The following is a 24,068-nucleotide window of genomic DNA, read 5'->3' on the forward strand; positions in this document are numbered from 1 at the left end:
GAACTCAAAATAATGGGCATACCTCCACCCCTCGAAAGTTATCGCTGACTCAGCCATGTTTATGCAGCACTGCACGTGGAGATGTGGACGTACAAGTCGCGCAGATTACGTACATATAAACCTACAAAGTACTGATATAGTAAATTAAAAAGTAATTATTTTTGTGTAGTTGTATATTGCAATAATAACGTATGGTTGTCACAAAATCCCACGGCACACCCGGACTTGCCTCATGGCACACCAGTGTGCCTCGGCACACTGTTTGGGAACCACTGATCTAGAGCAGTGTTTTTCAAAGTGGAGGCCCGACCCCCCGGGGGGCCGCCAGGGGGGGTCACGCAAAGTTTGAGGGAAAGGGGGATTTTTTTTTTTTTTTAAAGTTACAATTTTTTTTTTTAGATGTTATTAATAACTGCATATCTATCAATCTATGTGTCCTTTGATGCACCGAAAAAATATCACCGAATGTCAGAACAGGCTTACGTTGGTAATCTAACGTGTTGTTGTGATGACGTAATAAAGACGCGGCGACCATGCTCGCGGCTGGCTCACAGGGGGGGGGAACATTGACCTTTGTCATCGAGATTGCCCTGAGCCTTTAACAAATCGTATTAAATAATCTGATGACAGACTGTAAACAGAATAGCTGAAATTTTAACAAACTAAATAACTCAGTTTCCTTTAATCATTAACCCATGTTTGTATAATGTAGTTAACTCCGTGTGTTGCTGCTAGCATACATAACACCTGACGTGGAAACGTTACTCGTGGATGGGGCTACAGAGCTGCTAGAAAGACGGTCGAACCCGGTACATTCCTCCGTCTGGATGTGGTGCACTTTTGCTAAATGTTTAGACAAATTGCTCGTGCTTACATGCTAAACTCTTATTGCACTTATGGTAACAAGTATTCTCCACATCGAGACGGGTAAAGTTTAACCACACCTCGAAGCGCGTTCTCTCCGCCATCTCCGCAGTGTGCTCCGCTGCATGTAGCAGCTGCGTGTGTGTAAACTGCCCCGCCCCCTCGCACACAGACGGGGGAGAGATCTGGTCTGATCGAAAATATATCATAGACGCATTTGTTGTCTTTGCATATTAGAAACGAGTTGGCGACACTAAGACTGCGATATAATGTTTTTTAGCAATAATACATGACATATATAAATGTACTGTATGCATTCAAAAGTGCTGAATAAATGTTTTATGGACCCATAATAGTGATTATTATTTAAGTTAAGTTTTGCCATAATCATGTCTATTTCCATAATCAGGTAGCTGAACAACATTGGTAAAAAATGTATACAATATATATATATATATATATATATATATATATATATATATTTCTATTAATCATTTTCAGCCTTTCGGCATTCGGTTTTCGGCCAACTGTTTTCGGTATCGGTTTCGGCCTAGAATTTCCCATTCGGTGCACCCCTAGTCCCGACATATCCGCTTACATTCATAATGTCAGCGGAGGGAGGGGAAGCGGCGCTGTGGAAGAGCAGAGTGGAGGGAGAGCTGTCATCTTCCCTTTACAAGCTTCAAACATGTATTTATCGTGTGATTTTGGAAATAAAAATGTCATATTCTGAAAGCCAAGACTTTGTTTATTTAAAATCAAACAAAACACCCGAACCCCGAAAAACTATTTTTTTACGCAAATCCACGTTTATTTTGAAATGAGCCGTTGCGACTTCCGATTGATTTCGATAGAGCGGGTCACATATGGCAAATGTGTGGTTGTGGGGAACCAGGTCAATTAAAGTACTTATTTAACTATTAAATACATTGAGTTTGAGTAAAATACTTGGTTACTGATTAATTTAGGTTATAATATATGAAATTGCAAAGCAAAACTGCTGTAATTGATTTATTTTGTCCTTTGGTATTTTTTAAAGGTTTTCAACCTGAAAGAATCCTAATGTGTCCTTGAAAAGTTGAAATAAAGAAAAGGAAAAAGGATTCCAGATGTCCCTCAAGCCTCTCAAATGTGGGCAAACACTCAAATAAATGCCAAAAACCCAGAGAACTTGACAATACTTATCAGAATAAAAGTATGTTAAATAACACTGCTAGTTAATAACTCTACTTTACTCAGTGGAGGCTCGTCCATTGAGGAAAGGGAGGACCATCCTCCCTACAATTTCAGAGAAAAATAAACTTTGAAGAGAACAATAAATAGGCTACACCTCAATTTAAAAGATAAGTCTGTTAAAATACAGATAATAGCCCTGGCTTTGGGACTGAAATGGGGCTGGAGAGGACGAGCCTCCCTTTGGGCGGGTCTAGCCAGAGGCTCTGGATTGGGCGCCTATATCATCAGTGAACCAATCAGCGGATCTGACTGCGCATCAGAGTGTTGATGGGGAGGCTTATCAGCGATATCAGAGTTTTTTCTGAACCGGGGAACAGGGGCGCTGCGCCCTCTTACCAAAATCAATTCCTTGAATTAGGCTTTGATTATGTTCTGGCCCACCATCTTGCGACTCAGCAAAAAATTGGCCCAAGGCCAAACGTACTTGCCTATCCCTGCTATATGGGGTCCTCGGCATGGCAAAGTTTGGGAACCCCTGATCTAGAGAATTCGAACAGCTCTTATCATGGCTGCCACTGAGGAACCTTCCAAAGCTAAACTGACAATTCGACCGCAACCCCAGTTTTTATCATTTTCTTTACTCTAAATTGGACAAAATAAATAAACATTGCGCAATCAAAGAAGACTTTAAACAAAGATTAACACTTTAGATTCATCAAGAATCAGCAATCAGGAGTAATCCCTACTGTTCATTAGAAGAAAGACAGGTTTATGGCACTTTCATTTGATATAATAGGGAAAAGCAGGAAGTCTCTATATTTAAGAGGCTCAAATTAGAATCTTGTTACATTCTTGCATGAAAAATACTTGAATAATTAGTGGATTAACAAAATAAGTGGTGAATAGTTGACTAATCGTTGCAGCTCTACATCTACCAGAAACTAAAATGAGTTGGCCTGCGGAGAATTTTCCAAAAACTCATGCCCCCTAATTCCTTAGTGAGAGGCCCCCGACCCCCAACATGGATCCATGCACAAGCTCAAGTCAACCCATCCCCTTTTTCAGACCCACCCCTCATCCAGCCACACGGACACAGTCTCTCAATTCATCTTGGCTCTCCTACATCCCTCCCCTCTCCTACCTCCTTACTCCATTTTTACATAAGCTCCCCATTACGCGAGGACAATAAACCATAGCTCCCCAGCATGGGTTCAATTCCACACAGACTACAGATGCATATGCAAATGATACCGCAATATAGAAGCAACTCCTCTGAGGGCAACAAAGACAATATGACAGTGCATGAGTGTTGTTTTACGCCTTCAGTTGTAGAAACCATCTGGGCAACATTAAAGCTGAGCCATTCCTTTTCTAAGTATGAGAATAACATCTTTATTAAGTAGAACACATCTCCACTATTCTGCTTTAATTACATGCAGGGAAAACTACAGGGTGGAGGAAGATAGGGACAAACATTTGTTCCTAAATGTGGAAGAAAGGAGCTTTTCCAGGCTGTGCAAACTGCAGAAATTGTACAAAATGCAGTCAAAACTGTGTGCCTGCACAAATATCTTTAGGCGCAGTGGAAATTAAAAAAATAAGCAAGAGACAAAAAGGGTGGAGGCAATTAGGGACAAAAATGTGCACCTAAATGCAGAAGAAGAGAGGTTTTCCAGGCTTGTCGAGATGCGGAAAGTGTGAAAACGGTATCTTTCAGCCCATTACAACATTTAAACTTAAGCAAGGAAGGTGGAGGAAAAGTGGAGAAAACATTGCTACTAAATGTGGAAGATGAGAAGTTTTCTAGGCTGTGCTAGTTGTGAAAATTGTGCAACATGCAGTCCAAACTGTGTGCTTGTACACGTATCTTTCAGCGCAATACAAATATAAAGAATCAAGCAAGAGGGAAAATGGGGACAATAATGTGCTCCTAAATGTGGAAGAAAAGAGGTGCTGTGCGAATAGCTAAAAACATGCTTTGTGCATATTCATTAGGGCTGCTCAATTCAATCGTACTTTAAATCGCAATTACGATTTTGGCTTGCAACGATTATGAAAACATAATCTAAATCAAAGGTTTTTTTTTTTTTTATTGGTTTTTCAGTTGAATTATACTTAAAGTTCAGGGTAATCAACTGTTCAAAACATACTGTTCACATATTTTTTTTCAATAAATGGATGCTTTCAAAGTAAATGGATAATGGTTTTTAATAATCGTGATATCAATTATTGACCCAAATAATCGAGATTATGATTTGCCATAATCGAGCAGCCCTAATATTCATATATCTTTCGGCACAGTAGAAATTCACATTTTTTAAAAGAGTCAAAAAAGGGTCGGGGAAAATGGGGACAATAATCTTCCTGATTGTGGAAGAAGAGGTTTTCCAGGCTGTTGGAGCTGCGGGAAGTATGCAACATGTATCTTTCGGTGCAGTGGCATTTTGGAAATTAAGCAAGAGACAAAGAACCATCTGGGGGAGGAGCTCAAGGATGGTGGTGGACTACCAAGCATATCTAAAATGCTTGGTGAAGTGAGGCACAACACGTTTCACTCTGCAACTTCCTCCACTTCTTTTGAACATACCGCAGTTGCTGCTGCAAAGGAATGTCATTCAGCACTTTAACTGTACATGAGCAACTGTCGCCCGGTTTCTGTCAGTCACCCAGTGGAGAGGTATATCGCATCATTGCTGGCCGAACACAAACACAGCAGCTATGGCTCTGAGTGACTGGTTCAACATGCCCACAGCCTGTTACAGGGGGAGTCCAAAGGCCCTATACATTACATACAGTGCTTCAGGCCACAATGTGTTGCAAAATGAAAAAAGGGCCACGACGCAACGACCACAGTTAGTCGACACACCCCACTGTCGGGTCTCTTATCCGCAGAATAGGGGCACAGTGGAAAGACTACTGCTCCCTGTCTGATAGGGCTTAGCTGTCATAAGAGGCTCCCGCTCTTATCAGCCTGGGAGCTGGGTCCCCTCACAACCAATACATAGGTGCTCCGAAAACACACCGCCAGAAGACAGCTGCATTGTCACAAAGTTAAACGATGTATTTATTTATGGCACCACTGGCATCAAAGTATATTTTCAAAGATATTAGACAGAGATATTGAAAGTTCGTAATTGTTTAAATGATCTGAAGTGCTTCAATCTTTCATTTGTAATATTTTAGAAGAATAACTTGACTTTTAATGCATAACATAACTCTCTTACTTTCTAAACGACAAGCAAGGTGCATGTCTTCTAAAAAAATATAAAAAGAAAATGTTTCGATTTGATTTGACACAGCCATGACAAACATACTTTCCATTTAGTATGACTTACACTTAATATGATATGATTATCTCGCCATGGCACAAAAATCAGCTTATGAGACATTTAAGAGAAAGATGCCTCGTGACTCCAAACTTGCCTTAAAATCATTATGTTTAAGTTGTCTTAAGTGCCAAAGAAATTTGGTGATGGGTATCTGTAAATCTATGGTTGGTTGCATTGCAAACATTATTTGCTAACAGCTAATTCAGCATACTTATAATCAGGGCTGCACATAACTGGTGCGCATGCGCACCTGCGCGCCAAATAAAGAGCACCGGGTCATTTGAAAAAAGGCGCATTTGCGCACCAACATTGAGAGAGAGAGAGAGAGGGAGAGAGAGAAGGGAAAAGAGAGGAGAGAGGAGAGAGAAGAGAGAAAGATATTTGCGAGTTGCATATGAACTCAGGGCCGGCCCGTAGCACTGGCGTTATAGATGTTCGCCTAGGGCGCCAGATCTGTGGAGGCGCTGCGCTGGCAGCTCTGGGAGGGAAAAACATTTTTTTGACCGTTGGGGCTCATCCTAATTTTCGGCCTTGATGTAACAATATTCATAATTAATTAAATGTAACACGCTTTTCACCCCGGTTACACGTTTCATTTGCCCTGTACGATGGGCGCTGTAAGTGATGAAAATGGGGGATGTTGGCTTATCTGGCGCCCGCAGCTCACAGCCAAAGTGCGAGTGAGCGAGGGAGGGTGCACTGCCCGGTACCGGCGCTGTTATTAGAATCTGGTGCTAGCTGCTCTAACGGATATAAGAAGAAGATGTTTCTACAATAATGTGGAGGGAGAGCTCTCTCCAGTCAGACTGAGAGGCTGATACTACAGCTCAGTGAGGTAAGGACTCACTGAGTGTTTAGATAGTTCACTTTAGTCTAAGTTCAAACGATTTGGTCACAATTTATGTAAACACATATTTCCAAGGCACTCCTTTGTAATTATTGGGATGAACAGGTTTGAAATCATTCCAATGTATACTATAGGACAGTAACCAAAAATATCCTTTAAAACTAGAGATAAAAAAAATGCATAAATAAATAAATGTTAAGGTAAATATGAATGAACAACACAAATAAAATAAGTTGCATTTGTTATTGGCTATGGTAGGTTATTGGTTATGTTCACATACTTATTTGATTACATCCACTTGTCTAAGATGACAACAGAGACTTTCGACCCAAAACCAGCTGTTGACTTGTGGATGCAAGCAGCTAATCGCAGACTCAACCAGAGAGAAAGAAGTAGGCCTACATCATCAGCTACCATGTCTGACAGAGAGGAAGACAGTGAGGAGAACAGTCAGGAGGGTAGTGATGACAGCTTGTAGGATTACTGGTCGTGCTAATGTTGTCTTGTGTTCACCTCTGCATGTGTGTTCTGTGTTCACCTCTGCATGTGTGTTCTGTGTTCACCTCTGCATGTGTGTTCAGTGCCGTGTGTCTGGCAAATAAAGTCAAGACCCCCTCAAAAGTTACGGTTTATTTCATTTTAAGGATGAGCACCAAGCAACATCTCCAGGTGCTCCTTTGAGAACCAGGGCAAACAAGTTATGTGCACCCCTGCTTATAATGGTGCCAATGTGCTGTATAATACAGGCTAGGAAAACTCAGTCACTTTTTTTTTTTTCATTTAAATTTCCCATAAAGCAGGGGTGTCAATCTCAATTTCATCGCGGGCCACATTAACATTATGGTTAGGGATGTCCCGATCACCTTTTTTTGCTTCTGATCCGATTCCGATCATTTGATTTTGACAATCTGCCGATACCGATTTTTCCCGATCCGATCTTTATGCAATGCATTAAGAGAGAAAAAAGGTAACAGATAACGGCTGGTCATCCAACGCGATGAATTCAGCTACTGTATCTTGGCTGTTATTTTTTTTGGCCTTTTCACTGTTCTGGGGCAGTTTCTCTTTCCTTTTAAAAGTCTCTGAAAGTGTCGGTTGTTTCAGTGCCGTTACCTGAGTGGCCGCTGTGTACTCGTCGTGTAGTTGTTGGTGTTTGTTTCTCAGGTGGCGTATTAGATTGGTCGTGTTGAACGTAGCTCTGTTCTTTCCACCACGCGGAACCTCCGCCTTGCAAACATTGCATCTGGCCTTCGCTTTCAATTTTATAATACTTCCAAACTCCTGACATTTGCTCTGTCCCGACTCACCAGCTGAACGTAGCCTCCTGCTACTATTAGACACTGCTCCCACTCTGTTGCCAGATTTGAGAGAAATAAGCAACCAGGTCTATGAAAACAAGCCCAAAGAAAGCAACACATACATGATGTTGTGTAATTTTAAACTAAGTCCTCAGGATGACTTTAAGACGTGAACATGGTCATTTTTGTTTTGTAACATTAAATAAAATAAAAATATTTTATAAAACAAAACAAAAAAAACAAAAATTCCCGATCCCCGATTTTTTTCTCCCGATTCCGATCTTTTTTAAATCACGTGATCGGCTCCGATCCCCGATCACGTGATCGGATCGGGACATCTCTAATTATGGTTGCATTCAAAGGGCCGGTTGTAACTTTAAGACTATATAAAAATACATATATAAATATTTAATATATATAAAATTATGTATTATATATTACATTATTGCCTCTGCATTGGATTATTTTCGGATAGGGTAATAACTTCATAATTAACTACATGTGAAAGAAGAAGTTTAGGGTAAATAATTGCAAGTCTTTTCAGTGAGAATGTCACAAATTGATTTAAAAAGAAGAGCCAAATTCTGGGAAAAAAAGGAAGTGACATTTTGAGAAAAAAATGCATATTTTGAATTTATAAAAGTCAAATTCGGGGGAAAAAGTACAATTTGAGATGCATTGTGGGACATGTAGTTTATGGGCAACGTGCTCCTGTAAATCGGCATTGAACCATATAATAAACCTATTATATTCTTTGCAAGCTCTTGTGGGGCCACAGAAAATAAAGTCACGTGCCGGACGTGGCCCCCGGGCCTTGAGTTTGACACCCCTGCCATAAAGTGTAGTGATAGATGTCAATAAATCAATGGGTGCATTGCACACATTAACTGCCAATGGTTAATGCTGCTTATTTTTAGTGCCAATTTACGATTATGTAAACAAACACAGGGTAGAAAAACAGGGCTCGACTTGTAGTTACACTGTGAATGAATCATCTGCAACATTACTGCCCGTTTAAATACGCCAAAGTACAGGGTTCTTACACCTTTTCCAAAGTCAAATTCAAACACTTTTCAAGCATTTTCAAGGTGCATTTTCCAGCTTTTCAAGCATCTTACAGCTGTTGTAAATTACATATTTATATACACATACTCAAATGATTATTTCCCTGCCTCACATTAAATCAGATGTTCTTTATGCCATAAACAACCAAATGTGTGTTTTCGTGATAGCCTTCTACACGTGGATGAAAAATTAAAGAAAAGAAAACTAGGGATGCTCCGATCGCCAATTTCGGGGCCGATCGCCCGAATCAGTATCGGCCGATACCGATCGGATCAAGTGGGCTGGGCCTAAATGGAAGATTTAAACATCACTTTAAATCTTCCATTTAAAGTGATGTTTATTAAAACTCAGTTAATGGGGCTCATTCACTGGAGCTTCCACAAACAACTTAATTATTACATTCAAATGATGTACATTATTCAAGTTTACATTCACTTTGGATAATAACACGGGAGAAATGAGCGGAAGCGCTCTCTTTTCCTCTCTCCCTCTCCCTCTCTCTCTCCCTCTCCTGACAGCCTGTCAGTATCTCATGCAGCTCACTGATCCAGTAATGAGTGACCCGACAGTGAAGAATACATATATTTATAATGACTAGTTTAGCTTGTTCCAGAGGTAGATACAATAGCTAAGTATCTAACTCTTGTGTGTGTTGCTCCGCTCACCGGTCCGTCACAGCGGGCGGAGCTGCAGGATTTCTGCTTCACACACGTTGCATTCCGCTATTTTACTGTCTTTTTCGGACACCTTAAAATAATGCCAGACCGGTGAAGCCATTTTGGCGAGCTTGTTTTGCCGCACACAGAGAAAAGTATCATGTATTTTACGTCATGCGATCGGCTCTCGCGATCGGCATGTTTAGAGAGCACCGATTGATCGGTAGAGAGTGGGTATCGGCCGATCTTGATCGGTGACCGATCGATCGGAGCATCCCTAAAGAAAACTAAGTTTAATATTTCAAAATTAGTGATCTGTACGTAGACTAGGCCTCCTATATAACCTGTCTGAGCCAATATAAAACAATCAGCCAAATACATTTTCAATACATTATTGATTGCTATTTTTGAGGTACTTTTAGGTTGGCAGTAAACATAAGTCAGAGGTAAATGGTGTACTTTTACTCCACTACATGTATTTAATCTAGTGGTGCACTGCGGTCCGATATTAGGAATTATGACGTCATCCCGATAAACCCGATAAAAGTATTAATAGCCCCGATAATATACAATATATTTTTTGGGTAAAAAAAAAAGACAAAAATACTGCGGTGTGGGTGGATTGGGATGAGGGGCGCTTGTTTTTCACTCGGCTCCTCCCGTTTTGCCAGTACTGTGGTATTAGTGGTTTAGGAAGAGGGGAGTTTTTCACAAATCCAGCGCTCCCTAACTCATGCCTGGCTGTGACGTAAATGGTGTGCGGCCGTGAAGCCAGGACAGTAAACAAACATGTCGCCGGTAGTATGGGACTATTTCAAAGTTTCAGAGTTAGATAGTTCGCTTGCTATTTGTATTAACAAATGCAATGCAGAAGTTCCACGAGGAGGGAAAAAGGCAACGAGCTATAATACTTCCAACCTGATTAGTCACCTGAAACATCGCCATCGCTACGATGGTGTGTTAAAAGCGTACGAAGACGCCTGCGCTGCTAAACTAGCGGCGAATCCAAAGCCAGCTGCAAAGGCACCGGGGCTTTTACCTATCGACGAGGCTTTTGAAAAAGGCAAGAAGTTTGCCAGAGACGACCCCAGGGCTAAAACGATCTCCAACTTCATCATAGAAATTATGGCGCTTGACGACCAGCCCTTCTCCCTCGTCGAAGATAAAGGATTCAGTCGGCTATTATCGGTTATCGGTATCGGTCTTGAGAAGCAGGAAGTTATCGGTATCGGTTTCAAAAAACCAATATCGTGCATCCCTAATTTAATCCCTTTAGTTATTTCACAGATGTGGATGAATGATGGGAAATATTATCAAGTGTTGAATCAGACTTTAGTTCCACCTGGAGTAAATCCACAAGCTACCCTGCAGTATACAAAGTCATTCAAACTAGCTGCACCTTTACCAGCTTTAAGAACACTTTCATGATCAATCATTATAAAACATATCATATATATTATTCTGAAATGGACCCATCTGCACAACGACTACTTTTACTGTCTTTAACTATATTTTGATGAGAATACTTTTCTACTTTTACTTGAGGAACATTTTGAATGCAGGACTTTTACTGTGGCAGAGTATTACACTCTGGTACTTCTACTTTTACTCAAGTACAAGATCTGAGTACTTATAATTTCACTACAAGATCTGAGTACTTGTACTTTTACTCAAGTACAATACCTGAGTACTTATTCCACCTCTGGTAGCGTATTAGCCTGAATTGTAGCCACAAAATCACGCAGAGCTGCATAAAAATAGCCTCACAATGGAAACAAGTGGGAAATAATATTTACAAATGTGTACAATGATTTGTAGGTAATGCTACTCAAGACACCTGACTTATACATCTTCAAAGGAAGACTGTGTTCATTCTACAATTACATGGGATTAAAGCAAAATGTAGTTTTACTTGTATAATACTTCAATTTTATATAAAAGACAGTTTGTTTTCATCTGTTTTCAAATAAACAAAGTCTTGGCTTTCAGAATATTAAACTTGTTTCGGCAAATTCAGATGATAAATACAACTTTGAAGCTTCGGCATAATTACAAGCAGAGAACTGAGTAACTTAACGTCACAGCAGGCATAACAACAGCCGGTGTTTCTTGTGAGTGTTTCCCCGGTACACAAACGCAAAAATACAAACACACTCGCGAGCTTCCCCCAGACCAGTAATACAAACGAAAATGTGTCTTCGGGTCAATGTAACTGATTTCGATAGAGCAAGTCACATTTGGTTTAGGCACGAAACATACTACCAGTAGAAATACATTGCTTTCAAAATCGCTCTGTGTCGAATCAATAGATTATATTTCGTGACTATAACACAAAATGCCGTGAGTGCTTCATCCTCTGAACACCACACGATGGCGACTGTAACGCACATATTAACATAGGTACGCTCCTCTGAAATGATTGTCCGCTGCAATTATTATTATCATCCCTCAATCGAGTTTGCTATTCAGCTAGCTAACGTTAGCTTAAACAAACGTAACATGCAACGTTAGCCTAATCTAAAATGCTCTACTACGGCGTACCTTTCATGTGGCTCGTCAGCGCAGACTCTCGCATCATTATTTTTGCAAACTTTGCAGGAGGCTACTCGTGGGCTTGACCCTCGTCTTAGCCATGGCTTGTATTTGTCTTCTGCTAGCCAACGCTCGTTGAAACGGCAACCTCCTGGCACACAGTCATCTATCACTCTCATCAGAATGCCCAGGTCACACGTAACACAAACACTTGCAGGTCGCGCGCATAGCGCGGGAAGGTGCAGCGGAGCTGTTTTATGTAGAAGCGAAGCAATTCTTTTCTTTTAATCTAAAAAGCGAACTTATTGTAAAAGTAAAGCATTTACATTTTCAAGCACTTTATCTCAATTTCAAGCACCATTCCCAAAATTCAAGCACTTTCCCAACCTTGAAACCACCACGTCAAATTTCAAGCATTTTCAAGGATTTCAAGCACCCGTACGAACCCTGTATAATGCAAACTGCAGCTGTAAAGCTTGAGTTGGAGTACGATTACCTCCCGACGACAGGCAAAGAATAACAATGGGAAGGAAATCCATATCATAACATATATCATATCTGTATGGCAGAGGGGCACAGTTGTTTGAATTTTGTAGCGCAGGGTTGAAACTTTGAAAGCCTGTGGTATAAAGTGTTGAAGTTGGTGTCAAAGTTTGGATAAAACGTCCTTTAAGTGCAAGGCATACGCTTCAAAACACCGTTCAACAAACTGTCCACCCACGGGAAGAAAATATGTAAGGCTACAGTTATGTAACCCTGTCTGGCTCTATAATATCTGTTAGACTGTAAATGGAAACCACAAAGTTGTCAAGCACTGTATCATTTCCGCTCATGTGTGCCATCTTTAACAAGCGCTAAAACGCAGGGAAAAAGGGGGATGCCATGGACGTTAAGAAAAAGAAAGGCTCCTGTGAACTCGTGTAGTTTGTCCCTTACAATCCGACATACAAACTTAATTATCCCTAGAGTAATAAAAGATGTGGATTTAACACCTCTATCATGTCTGCTCTAATCTGTATGTAGATTTAGTGTGCATTTTCGAAACCCTGTTCATCTGAAAAACTACATGACAAACACTACCTCCTTGTGATCCCAGCATATAGCCAGAATAATGTTGTTAAACAATTTGGAAATGGTGACATTAAACACTGCTATAATGATATAGGTATAACCTTTTAAAAAGAGCAATTCACTTCTTATCTGACATTGGAATCAAAATATTCCAATAAATAAATTACAACACAATAAATGACTTTTGGGCTCTATTCTGATATCGGTTGGCCTTTGATGTTAGTGGTATTGTTATTTCAACACACACACCCGTGTACGCGTCCATATAAATATCATACGATAAGTCATTACACTAAAGTGATCAAGGTCAGTCCAAATGTCATATGATAAGTTGATAGTTCATATACTGTACGATAGTCGATGATCTAAAATGAATAAAGGTCATGTCTCTATATAACGTACGATCAGTATATAATGTATTTATCGTGGCTAATGCCCTTACAGCATGCTTCTCTCCTAATGTACACAAAGAAAAGTGCCAGTAAGGCCTTAAAATAACTGTATTTGATCCATTGATGTGGATAATGTTGCACAGAAATGGTGATGTGCTAGAAAGGGTGAAATTATAATTAGTAATATTGTTAAATATATTAGATGTAGAGACTATTACCTGTCCACATCCCCGTCGACAGGTATGTGGATTCCAAACAGGCTGTTGACAGTCGGGGTGGCGAGCTGCAGGCTCTCAGGATTGAGGGGCCTTGCCGCTTCCCTTCCAAAGACAACAGGAGACTGTGTGTTGAAAAGACCCTCGAACCTCCCTCGAACCCCACCAGCCCCCTCAACAAGTCCAAATCCAGTTGCTCCGAGGCCCTGCATCCCTAGAGCTCCTTGAGTCCTGCTGTAGGCTACCTGGCCTTGAGGCATACTTGAGCTTGTCACATTTGGCATGGCTGCACTGGGGGCACTGGGCACAGCGGTGGGCACACTGGAGCTCGCTGCGATGGCAGGCACGTTTTGTACACCGGAGGAGACAGGGTGGAGGCCGTGGGGTTGAGGCTGTCCGGCGGCTGTGTACTGACTCACAGCTTGCTGCTGCAGAGTGGATCCACTGACCAGTACAACGCCTCCAATTCCCCCAGTCTGCTGCTGCAAGAGGCCTGGCTGTCCGCTCGCTATAGACCCCCCTCCTGTTACATCTCCCACATGACTTGGCACAGAAGCCCCCGCGGAGGATGCAGGTAGGACCGAGTCTTGTCCCATGGGCTGTGGCCCGCCAGAGAGGCTGGACACTGGGACGGGCTGGCCAGTCAGAGGCCCTGGCTGCATGGAAGGGGGCTGTTGCTGCTGATAGAACTCTGTCGGGTTCTGCGGCAGTCCAGAAGACTGGCCGGTCAGGTGGTGGCCCATGGGATGCTGCTGGGCAGGGTAAACGACGGGATGGGCTGAAGGATGCATCCCGTCGTTGTAGTTTTGATGTTGGATTTGTTGTTGTTGCTGCTGCTGCGTCTCCACTGAATGCATGCGGGATGAGAGAGAAGCATCCGCCACCGAGCCCAAGCCCTGACCTGAGTGCGATGCGGGGGGAACCACAGATCCTCCTGTATGCCCGAGCCCACTGTCTCTGTCAGCAGCAGGGTCCAGTGTTGTTGCACTGTTGTTGACATGCCTAATGCTATCTGCAGTCCTACCAACAGCAGAGCTCTCGGAGTCCTTCTCATAAAACTCTGTACATGTCCACCTGCCTCTTCTGAAAGGTTCTCCAGTACCATGATCGAGTTTAATGACCCTAAAGCGAGAAGTGCAGCTCACGGTGGAGGTGGTAGGAGGAGGGGCTGGACTGGTCACTGCAGCAGGTTGGGATGTGTTTACCGACACACTGGCTGCCGGGGCAGGCTGTTGCTGCAAGGCCCCGGGCTGAGGGATGGGGGCTCCACCAGCTGCAGCGCCGATCCCCGCGGGCTGCTGACCACCTTGAGTGGAGGCCGACACTCCCACCTTTCGAAACTCCCCCGCTACATTGCCTGACAGCGCAGGCAACTGACCGGCTTGAGGTATGTGTGATGGCGCAATAACACTGATTGCCTCTGGCTCTCCGACATTATTCAAGGCTTCTTCAGATGAGCTCCTGTCACAAACAGGTTCGTACTCAGCCCGTGACATGTCGTAAATCTCTGACGACACATCTTCCGTCCGGGACTCGTCCGGGTCGTCCAGACTCTCCGTGTCGTCCGCGGCACCTATAGCCGCAACCTGGGCCTGAGTCACACTGGTTATCTGAAAGCAGCTCTTCTTCTTGGCCGGCATGTTCGACATATTGACAGCCTGATTCCAAGTGCCGTATGGCTGTGTGTATCCTTAGTCAAAAAGGGACGAGCTGGTTGCAGCTTCTTAAAGCTTAGATCATATTCCACAGCACACTTGCATGTGTAATACTTAGCCTAGCTAACTGTAATCAAGATGAATTTACGCCATCCCTCTTCCTCTCTCGGTCTCCTGTTGCGTTTCATGGGCTCATAACGCTTATCGTGTCGGGTTGTCAGGCAATGCGTCTTTAGACAGTGATACCAGCCGCCTGTTGGATGATTGCTCCTCAGCTCCCTGTCGGTCCTGACCGGCCTGCTAATGTCCCGGTGGTCCCGTTGTGAGACGGCCGTTGTCGCAGAGTGTGTTGCCCAGCTGCAGGACCTACTTTAGGCTGAGGAGGGCCCGCAGCCCTCCACTCACTGAGCTAGCTAGCAAGTCAAGCAACTGGCTGCTGCACACTCCCCCTACGTCGGAACAAGTCTGTGAGACATCTTCCCGAAAGCAGTCCTTTGAGTCCACTCACCTCACGAGCCTCAGGTCATTCAGTGGCGACACTTACTGTGAAGCTGGCGGCGTTAGAGAGAAGAAACCGTCCTCCAGTTTCACGCTTTAAAACAAACGAGAGTCCAAACAGCGTCTGCAGTTACCTCCCTCACGTAGTCACTGACAAGATGGCTATGTTGTAGGCAGCCGCGCTGCATCGTGGGTACGTAGTGTACGTAAGGGTGTTGACGTACGAGGCGTTAGAGAATCCCCTCCTCATGCTGCCTTCATGAACCGTCCGAAATACTATAACTCAGGAAGGGCAATTGAGAAAGTGACATTTTCTAAGTTAGAGGATGCAAGTTTTTATCCCATCAAACCCCTATGTAGTCTTTACTCATATTGACAGGCCCACAGCAACAGTTCGCACCAACAATTATGAATCAGAATTCCAAATTCCTTTATTAGTCCCACAGCGGGGACATTCATATCTTAACTGATTATATTGTTTAAGAAAAACGCCAAATACTGTCTGTATAGCCTTCTAATGTAAGTATTTGCAGTTTTTTTCATTCTCAAATAAAAAAGAAGAAGAAGTTGGCAAATTGTCTGATAATAATCTCGCTTTTATTTCAATCTTATTGTCATTCTCATGATGAATTGGAAATGGGGGACCCTGATGTAAACAAGACGAAAGTCTTTCTCTGGTCTGCATCCCTTTAACAATTGTATGTTTTGAGCTGTACTGTACTGTACCCAATATACAAGCTGTTAATAAACTTTTCAATCAATCAATCAATCAATTGACTCGAAATGATATCTTAAATATGCAGAACCATAGACTGATATGAAGGTCTCAAATTTAGATTATTTATTTTTTTATTCAATAATTTACCTTAAGGTGCTCACAAAGTCTGGTAATTTTGTCCTCAATTGATCATATTTGAGAACTACATTTCAATTGAATGGCTCAATCCATGTGCTAGTCATAGCAATAAGTGATAACAAGAGCAATGGAATTCATTTTTTATTAAGACTGAGCAATCGTGTGAATAATTGATAATATTGAGAACTTTCCCTTGTCTTTTAAAAATGATTTATCAAGCATGTATTTATATAAACACCAATGCAAAACACTGAGCTGTGGTATATTTTCTTAAGACACATAGTCGTCAGAATACTACTGGATAAAACACATTTCATTTCACACGTCTCTTGTTTCTGTGATCAATAGTTTCCTTGAAACTATAAATATCTGACTTTATGGTAATGCGCTTGAAGGCATCACCTTCTCTCTAGGTATTTGTACTGCAGTGAATGTGCCAACTGATAATATCAGAGCTATCCTACAGGAGGCATTTCACGTAAAGAGATCACAGGATCCTGTGGTTCTTGTTTTGTGAAGGTTCTTTGTTGAAAAAGAATTCCCCGGGACTTTAGCAGAGTCATGGAAAGGATCATGAGAATATGAAGGGGTATACCACAACTCAGCAACAATCCCACTGCCTTTCTTAACTCATTATTTACAACACAGCATAGGTCAGTTAACCACATTGATATGACCTTCAAGACAACTTTTTAATGAATTTAAACTGCATTATTGCTCCTTTTTTTACACAAGTCTTCAGTTTGCTTCTGGGTTAATATATCAGTCAGCATGTGGCAGAGCATGCAGTACATCCTGTGATCACCACAACATGTTGTACTCTTTTGGTATAAATTCAAACTCTTTTTAAGAAAGCATTTGTTCTGGATAAATTGACTAGAAGTGCATTTACTAAGCTGTGTTTGAATAAACATATTGCATCATGCATGTCATAGAATTGCCTTTTATCTGTAGCATTTGGAAAGAAAGAAGGGAACTCTGAATAAGCTTTTTATTTAACAATGTCAACACAAATAAAATAAAAATATGCATGTACCCTTTGTTTCCTTACCATCAAAGGGTTAAATACTTGTTTTGAATAGCTCTGCACCAGACAGATACTGTATACTGAGTCACGAGTCTTCCCAAACCATAGAGAACACTGTCCCCTGTGGCCAAGGAGGGAATGTGTTACTTTGAAAGGGTCTCGTGCTTCTTTATCCTTTTTTGGTGATTAACCTTGAAGTGTCAACCATCTAAGCTGGTTTATATCCTTGATTGCTATTTTTATTACAGCATTTGGATAGTAAATGCAAACACTGTACTGTCTACAATGTTCTTCAAAATGCACATTAATAAAGAGACAAAATAGGTGACACAATAAGGTGGTGAAAAAGTATTATAAGAAATAGCACCATGCATTTTACACATGGATATTTACTCATGTTATATAATCCATTCCCATATTATATGCTGGTTTTACTGCTTTCATTCTTTCTGCAAAATACATTGTTTGCAGCCTCTGCTTTATTGATGATCTTTTTTTAACATCTATTTACATATCAGAATATCTTTATTCATTCCACATGGAGGCACATTTGCATTTGTTACAGCAAAAAAAAAGAGCCAAAGACAGCTTAATATTAATCAAGAAGCATGCATAAATAATATTAAAGACAACAACATTAAACAATTTACAAAATACACATCCTGTAACAGTTCTGAGATATAGTAGCCAGGTACAGTATGTATTGTTGCACAGCTAAATGGCAAATATATATACTGGATCCGCACCAGTCTGGTTTCAAGGCAGGTCACTCAACAGAAACTGCCCTCCTTGCTGTCTCTGAGGAACGGCAGCCTCCCTCTCCTCTGTCATCATCCTTTTGGACCTGTCTGCTGCATTCGACACGGTGAATCATCAGATCCTCCTTCACACTCTCCAAGAACTCGGAGTTTCAGGCTCTGCACTTTCCCTCCTAACCTCATACCTCGAAGACCGCACCTACAGGGTAACTTGGAGAGGGTCCAAGTCCGACCCTTGTTAATTAACTACAGGGGTCCCTCAGGGCTCTGTTCTTGGTCCCCTCCTCTTCTCCCTGTACATAAACAGTTCTGTCATTAGCCTGCATGGTTTTTCATACAATTTAGTTTAGTTTAGTTTATTTATTTTTTCGAGCGTGTAAAACCAAAGAAAATACAAATGAAACAAAAGATGATACAGACATGATACAGTACTATACAAATGAATGCAATAACAAAACGAAATATTTAATTAATAATTGAATAATCTGTAGTATCATTGTCTGATATCAATAAACAACAAAACGTTAGCTAATTACACGTCCGAATAGGGGTCGGAAGAAGTTTACACTTATTTAATCCGACCCCTTCTCCCTTTTTTTTAACTTTTTTTTTGTTTTATTTTTACATCTTAATATATGTTAACATACAATATCAATGTATACTTTAACCTTGAATAATTTATATAATCATTCATATAATATATACAGGCAAGTTAGGAGAATGGTCTCTATATATTTATATATATATATATATACAGTGGGGCAAAAAAGTATTTAGTCAGCCACCAATTGTGCAAGTTCTCCCACTTAAAAAGATGAGAGAGGCCTGTAATTTTCATCCTAGGTATACCTCAACTAAAAAAAATCCAGAAAATCACATTGTCTGATTTTTAAAGAATTGATTTGCAAATTATGGTGGAAAATAAGTATTTGGTCAATAACAAAAGTTCATCTCAATACTTTGTTATATACCCTTTGTTGGCAATGACAGAGGTCAAACGTTTTCTGTAAGTCTTCACAAGGTTTTCACACACTGTTGCTGGTATGTTGGCCCATTCCTCCATGCAGATCTCCTCTAGAGCAGTGATGTTTTGGGGCTGTCGCTGGGCAACACAGACTTTCAACTCCCTCCAAAGATTTTCTATGGGGTTGAGATCTGGAGACTGGCTAGGCCACTCCAGGACCTTGAAATGCTTCTTACGAAGCCACTCCTTCGTTGCCCGGGCGGTGTGTTTGGGATCATTGTCATGCTGAAAGACCCAGCCACGTTTCATCTTCAATGCCCTTGCTGATGGAAGGAGGTTGTCACTCAAAATCTCACGATACATGGCCCCATTCATTCTTTCCTTTACACGGATCAGTCGTCCTGGTCCCTTTGCAGAACAACAGCCCCAAAGCATGATGTTTCCACCCCCATGCTTCACAGTAGGTATGGTGTTCTTTGGATGCAACTCAGCATTCTTTCTCCTCCAAACACGTCTAGTTGAGTTTTTACCAAAAAGTTCTATTTTGGTTTCATCTGACCATATGACATTCTCCCAATCCTCTTCTGGATCATCTAAATGCTCTCTAGCAAACTTCAGACGGGCCTGGACATGTACTGGCTTAAGCAGGGGGACACGTCTGGCACTGCAGGATTTGAGTCCCTGGTGGCGTAGTGTGTTACTGATGGTAGCCTTTGTTACTTTGGTCCCAGCTCTCTGCAGGTCATTGACTAGGTCCCCCGTGTGGTTCTGGGATTTTTGCTCACCGTTCTTGTGATCATTTTGACCCCACGGGGTGAGATCTTGCGTGGAGCCCCAGATCGAGGGAGATTATCAGTGGTCTTGTATGTCTTCCATTTTCTAATAATTGCTCCCACAGTTGATTTCTTCACACCAAGCTGCTTACCTATTGCAGATTCAGTCTTCCCAGCCTGGTGCAGGTCTACAATTTTGTTTCTGGTGTCCTTTGACAGCTCTTTGGTCTTGGCCATAGTGGAGTTTGGAGTGTGACTGTTTGAGGTTGTGGACAGGTGTCTTTTATACTGATAACAAGTTCAAACAGGTAACATTGATACAGTTAACGAGTGGAGGACAGAGGAGGCTCTTAAAGAAGAAGTTACAGGTCTGTGAGAGCCAGAAATCTTGTTTGTTTGTAGGTGACCAAATACTTATTTTACCGAGGAATTTACCAATTCATTCATTAAAAATCCTAAAATGTGATTTCCTGGATTTCCTCTCTCATCTTTTTAAGTATTCCTCTCTGAAGAACCAGCACCTTACCGTGGTAGAGAGGTTTGTGTGCCCTGATGAACCTGGGGGCTGTGTTGTCTGGAACCTTGTGTTCCTGGTAGGGTCTCCCATGGCAAATTGGTCTCAGGCAAGGGGCCAGACTAAGATTGGTTCAAAAGACCTCATGAAAGAAAAACTAAGAAGTGAGGATACCCGGCCCGGAGGAAGCCCGGGGTCCCCTTCTGGAGCCAGGCCCAGAAGGAGGACTCGTCGGCGAGCGTCTGGTGGCCGGGCTTGCCACGGAGCCCGGCCGGGCCCAGCCCGAAAAGGCAACGTGGGCAACACCTCCGCTTCTCCGTCCCGCGGGCCCACCACCTACGGGAAACATCGATGGGGTCGGGTGCGCTGCCAGAAGGGTGGCAGTGAAAGCGGAGGGTCTCGACGGACCAGACCCGGGCGACAGAAGCTGGCTTTGGGGACGTGGAACGTCACCTCTCTGGGGGGGAAGGAGCCGGAGCTTGTGCGGGAGGTGGAGCGTTACCAGTTGGATCTGGTTGGGCTCACCTCTACGCACAGCGTCGGCTCTGGAACCTTACTTCTGGATAGGGGTTGGACTCTATTCTTCTCCGGAGTTGCTCAAGGTGTGAGGCGCCGGGCGGGTGTGGGGATACTCACAAGTCCCCGGTTAGGTGCTTCGTTGTTGGAGTTTACCCCAGTGGACGAGAGGGTCGCCTCCCTACGCCTGCGGGTTATGGGGGGGAAAACTCTGACTGTTGTGTGTGCTTATGCACCCAACAGCAGTTCAGAGTATACGGCCTTCTTGGAGACCCTGGAAAGAGTCCTGTATGGGGCTCCTGAAGGGGACTCTTTAATCTTGCTGGGAGACTTCAACGCACATGTGGGCAATGATGGAGACACTTGGAGGGGCGTGATTGGGAGGAACGGCCCCCCTGATCTGAACCGGAGTGGTGGTTTGTTACTGGACTTCTGTGCTAGTCATGGATTGACCATAACAAACACCATGTTCGAACATAAGGATGCTCATAAGTGTACGTGGTACCAGAGCACCCTAGGCAGAAGGTCCATGATCGATTTCGTTATCGTATCATCGGACCTGAGGCCGTATGTTTTGGACACTCGGGTAAAGAGAGGGGCGGAGTTGTCAACTGATCACCATCTGGTGGTGAGTTGGGTCGAGTGGCGGGGGAAGCCTCTGGATAGACCTGGTAAGCCCAAACGTGTAGTTCGGGTGAACTGGGAACGTCTGGAGGAGGCCCAAGTTCAGGAGGCCTTCAACTCACACCTCCGGCGGAGCTTTTCGGGCATTCCTGTGGAGGTTGGGGACATTGAACCAGAGTGGTCGGTGTTCAAAGCCTCTATTGCCGAAGCCGCGGCGGGGAGCTGTGGTCTCAAGGTCCTAGGTGCCTCAAGGGGCGGTAACCCTCGAACCTCCTGGTGGACACCGGTGGTCAGGGAAGCCGTCCGACTGAAGAAGGAGGCCTTCAGGGATTTGTTATCCCGGGGGACTCCCGAGGCAGTTGCAAGGTACCGACAGGCCCGAAGGGCAGCAGCCTCATCCGTGGCCGAGGCAAAGCAGCGGGTGTGGGAGAAGTTCGGAGAAGACATGGAGAAGGACTTTCGGGCGGCACCAAAGTTGTTCTGGAAAACTGTCCGACACCTCAGGAGGGGGAAGCAGGGAACCATCCAAGCTGTGTACAGTAAGGATGGGACGTTGTTGACCTCAACTGATGGAGTGTTAGGGCGTTGGAAGGAACACTTTGAGGAACTCCTGAACCCGACAACTCCGCCCTCTATGTTAGAGGCAGAGCTGGAGTATGACGGGGGATCAACACCAATCTCCCGGGGGGAGGTCACTGAGGTCGTCAAACAACTCCACAGTGGCAAAGCCCCGGGGGTGGATGAGATCCGCCCGGAAATGCTGAAGGCTCTGGGTGTTGAGGGACTGTCATGGTTGACACGTCTCATCAACGTTGCGTGGAAGTCGGAAACAGTGCCGAAGGAGTGGCAGACCGGGGTGGTGGTCCCCCTTTTTAAAAAGGGGGATCAGAGGGTGTGTGCCAATTACAGAGGCATCACACTACTCAGCCTCCCCGGGAAAGTTTAAAAGTTTAGCTTTTTACTCTCGCAAGGATCCTGGAGGGGGCCTGGGAATACGCTTATCCGGTCTACATGTGTTTTGTAGACTTGGAGAAGGCGTATGACCGAGTTCCCAGGGAGTTACTGTGGGAGGTGCTGCGGGAGTATGGGGTGAGGGGGTCTCTACTCAGGGCCATCCAATCTCTGTACTCCCAAAGCGAGAGCTGTGTCCGGGTCCTCGGCAGTAAGTCGGACCCATTTCCGGTGAGGGTTGGCCTCCGCCAGGGCTGCGCTTTGTCACCAATCCTGTTTGTAATATACATGGATCGGATTTCGAGGCGTAGTCATGGGGGGGGGGGTCTGCAGTTCGGTGGACTAAGGATTGCACCACTGCTTTTTGCAGATGATGTGGTTCTAATGGCTTCATCGGTCTGCGACCTTCAGCACTCACTGGATCGGTTCGCAACCGAGTGTGAAGCGGCTGGGATGAGGATCAGCACCTCCAAATCTGAGGCCATGGTTCTCAGCAGGAAACCGATGGACTGTCCACTTCAAGTAGAGAATGAGTCCTTACCCCAAGTGAAGGAGTTCAAGTATCTCGGGGTCTTGTTCTCGAGTGAGGGAACAATGGAGCGTGAGATGGGCCGGAGAATCGGAGCAGCGGGAGCGGTACTGCAGTCGCTTTACCGCACCGTTGTGACGAAAAGGGAGCTGAGCCAGAAGGCAAAGCTCTCTGTCTACCGGGCCATTTTCGTTCCTACCCTCACCTATGGTCATGAAGGATGGGTCATGACCGAAAGAACGAGATCGCGGATACAAGCGGCCGAGATGGGTTTTCTCCGCAGGGTGGCTGGTGTCTCCCTTAGGGATAAGGTGAGAAGTTCGGTCATCAGGGAGGGACTCGGAGTTGAGCCGCTCCTCCTTCGCGTCGAAAGGAGCCAGTTGAGGTGGTTCGGGCACCTAGTTAGGATGCCACCTGGGCGCCTCCCTAGGGAGGTGTTCCAGGCACGTCCAGCTGGGAAGAGACCAAGGGGTAGACCTAGGACCAGGTGGAGGGATTATATCTCTTCGCTGGCCTGGGAGCGCCTTGGGATCCCCCAGTCAGAGCTGGTTGATGTCGCCAGGGAAAAGAAAGTTTGGGGCTCTCTGCTGGAACTGCTACCCCCGCGACCCGACCACGGATAAGCGGAAGAAGATGGATGGATGGATGGATCTTTTTAAGTGGGAGAACTTGCACAATTGGTGGCTGACTAAATACTTTTTTGCCCCACTGTATATACACATATGTACATACACAAATTCATAAATAGAATACAAAACAAGAATAGAAACAGTTATGGTTTAGCAGTGTCCTCCCTGTACCTTGTGAGAATTATGTCTTTATACCTCTTGTTGAATAGTTTGATGTTTGGACATCCCTTTAGCTCCTCACTCAAATTGTTCCAGATCTTCACCCCACAAACAGAAACACAAAAACTTCTCTTTGTTGTGCGCACCCTAACATTAGTGAATATAAATGA

The 24,068-nt window shown here is 43.6% G+C and overlaps 1 protein-coding gene across 1 annotated transcript in view; it reads right to left on the reverse strand.

Moving 5' to 3' along the window:
- LOC117545580 (TSC22 domain family protein 2-like) overlaps positions 1 to 15,776 on the reverse strand; it is a 42,772-nt gene extending 26,996 nt beyond the window's left edge. The window contains exon 1 of the mRNA XM_034215417.1: positions 13,449 to 15,776. Within this exon, the coding sequence (XP_034071308.1) occupies positions 13,449 to 15,094 (1,646 nt within the window). The 5' untranslated portion in view covers positions 15,095 to 15,776. The remainder of the gene's footprint in view (positions 1 to 13,448) is intronic.
- Between the last annotated feature and the right edge of the window lie 8,292 nt (positions 15,777 to 24,068).

The sequence above is a fragment of the Gymnodraco acuticeps genome, unplaced genomic scaffold (assembly GCF_902827175.1).
Source record: "Gymnodraco acuticeps unplaced genomic scaffold, fGymAcu1.1, whole genome shotgun sequence".
Classification (NCBI taxonomy): Eukaryota; Metazoa; Chordata; class Actinopteri; order Perciformes; family Bathydraconidae; genus Gymnodraco; species Gymnodraco acuticeps.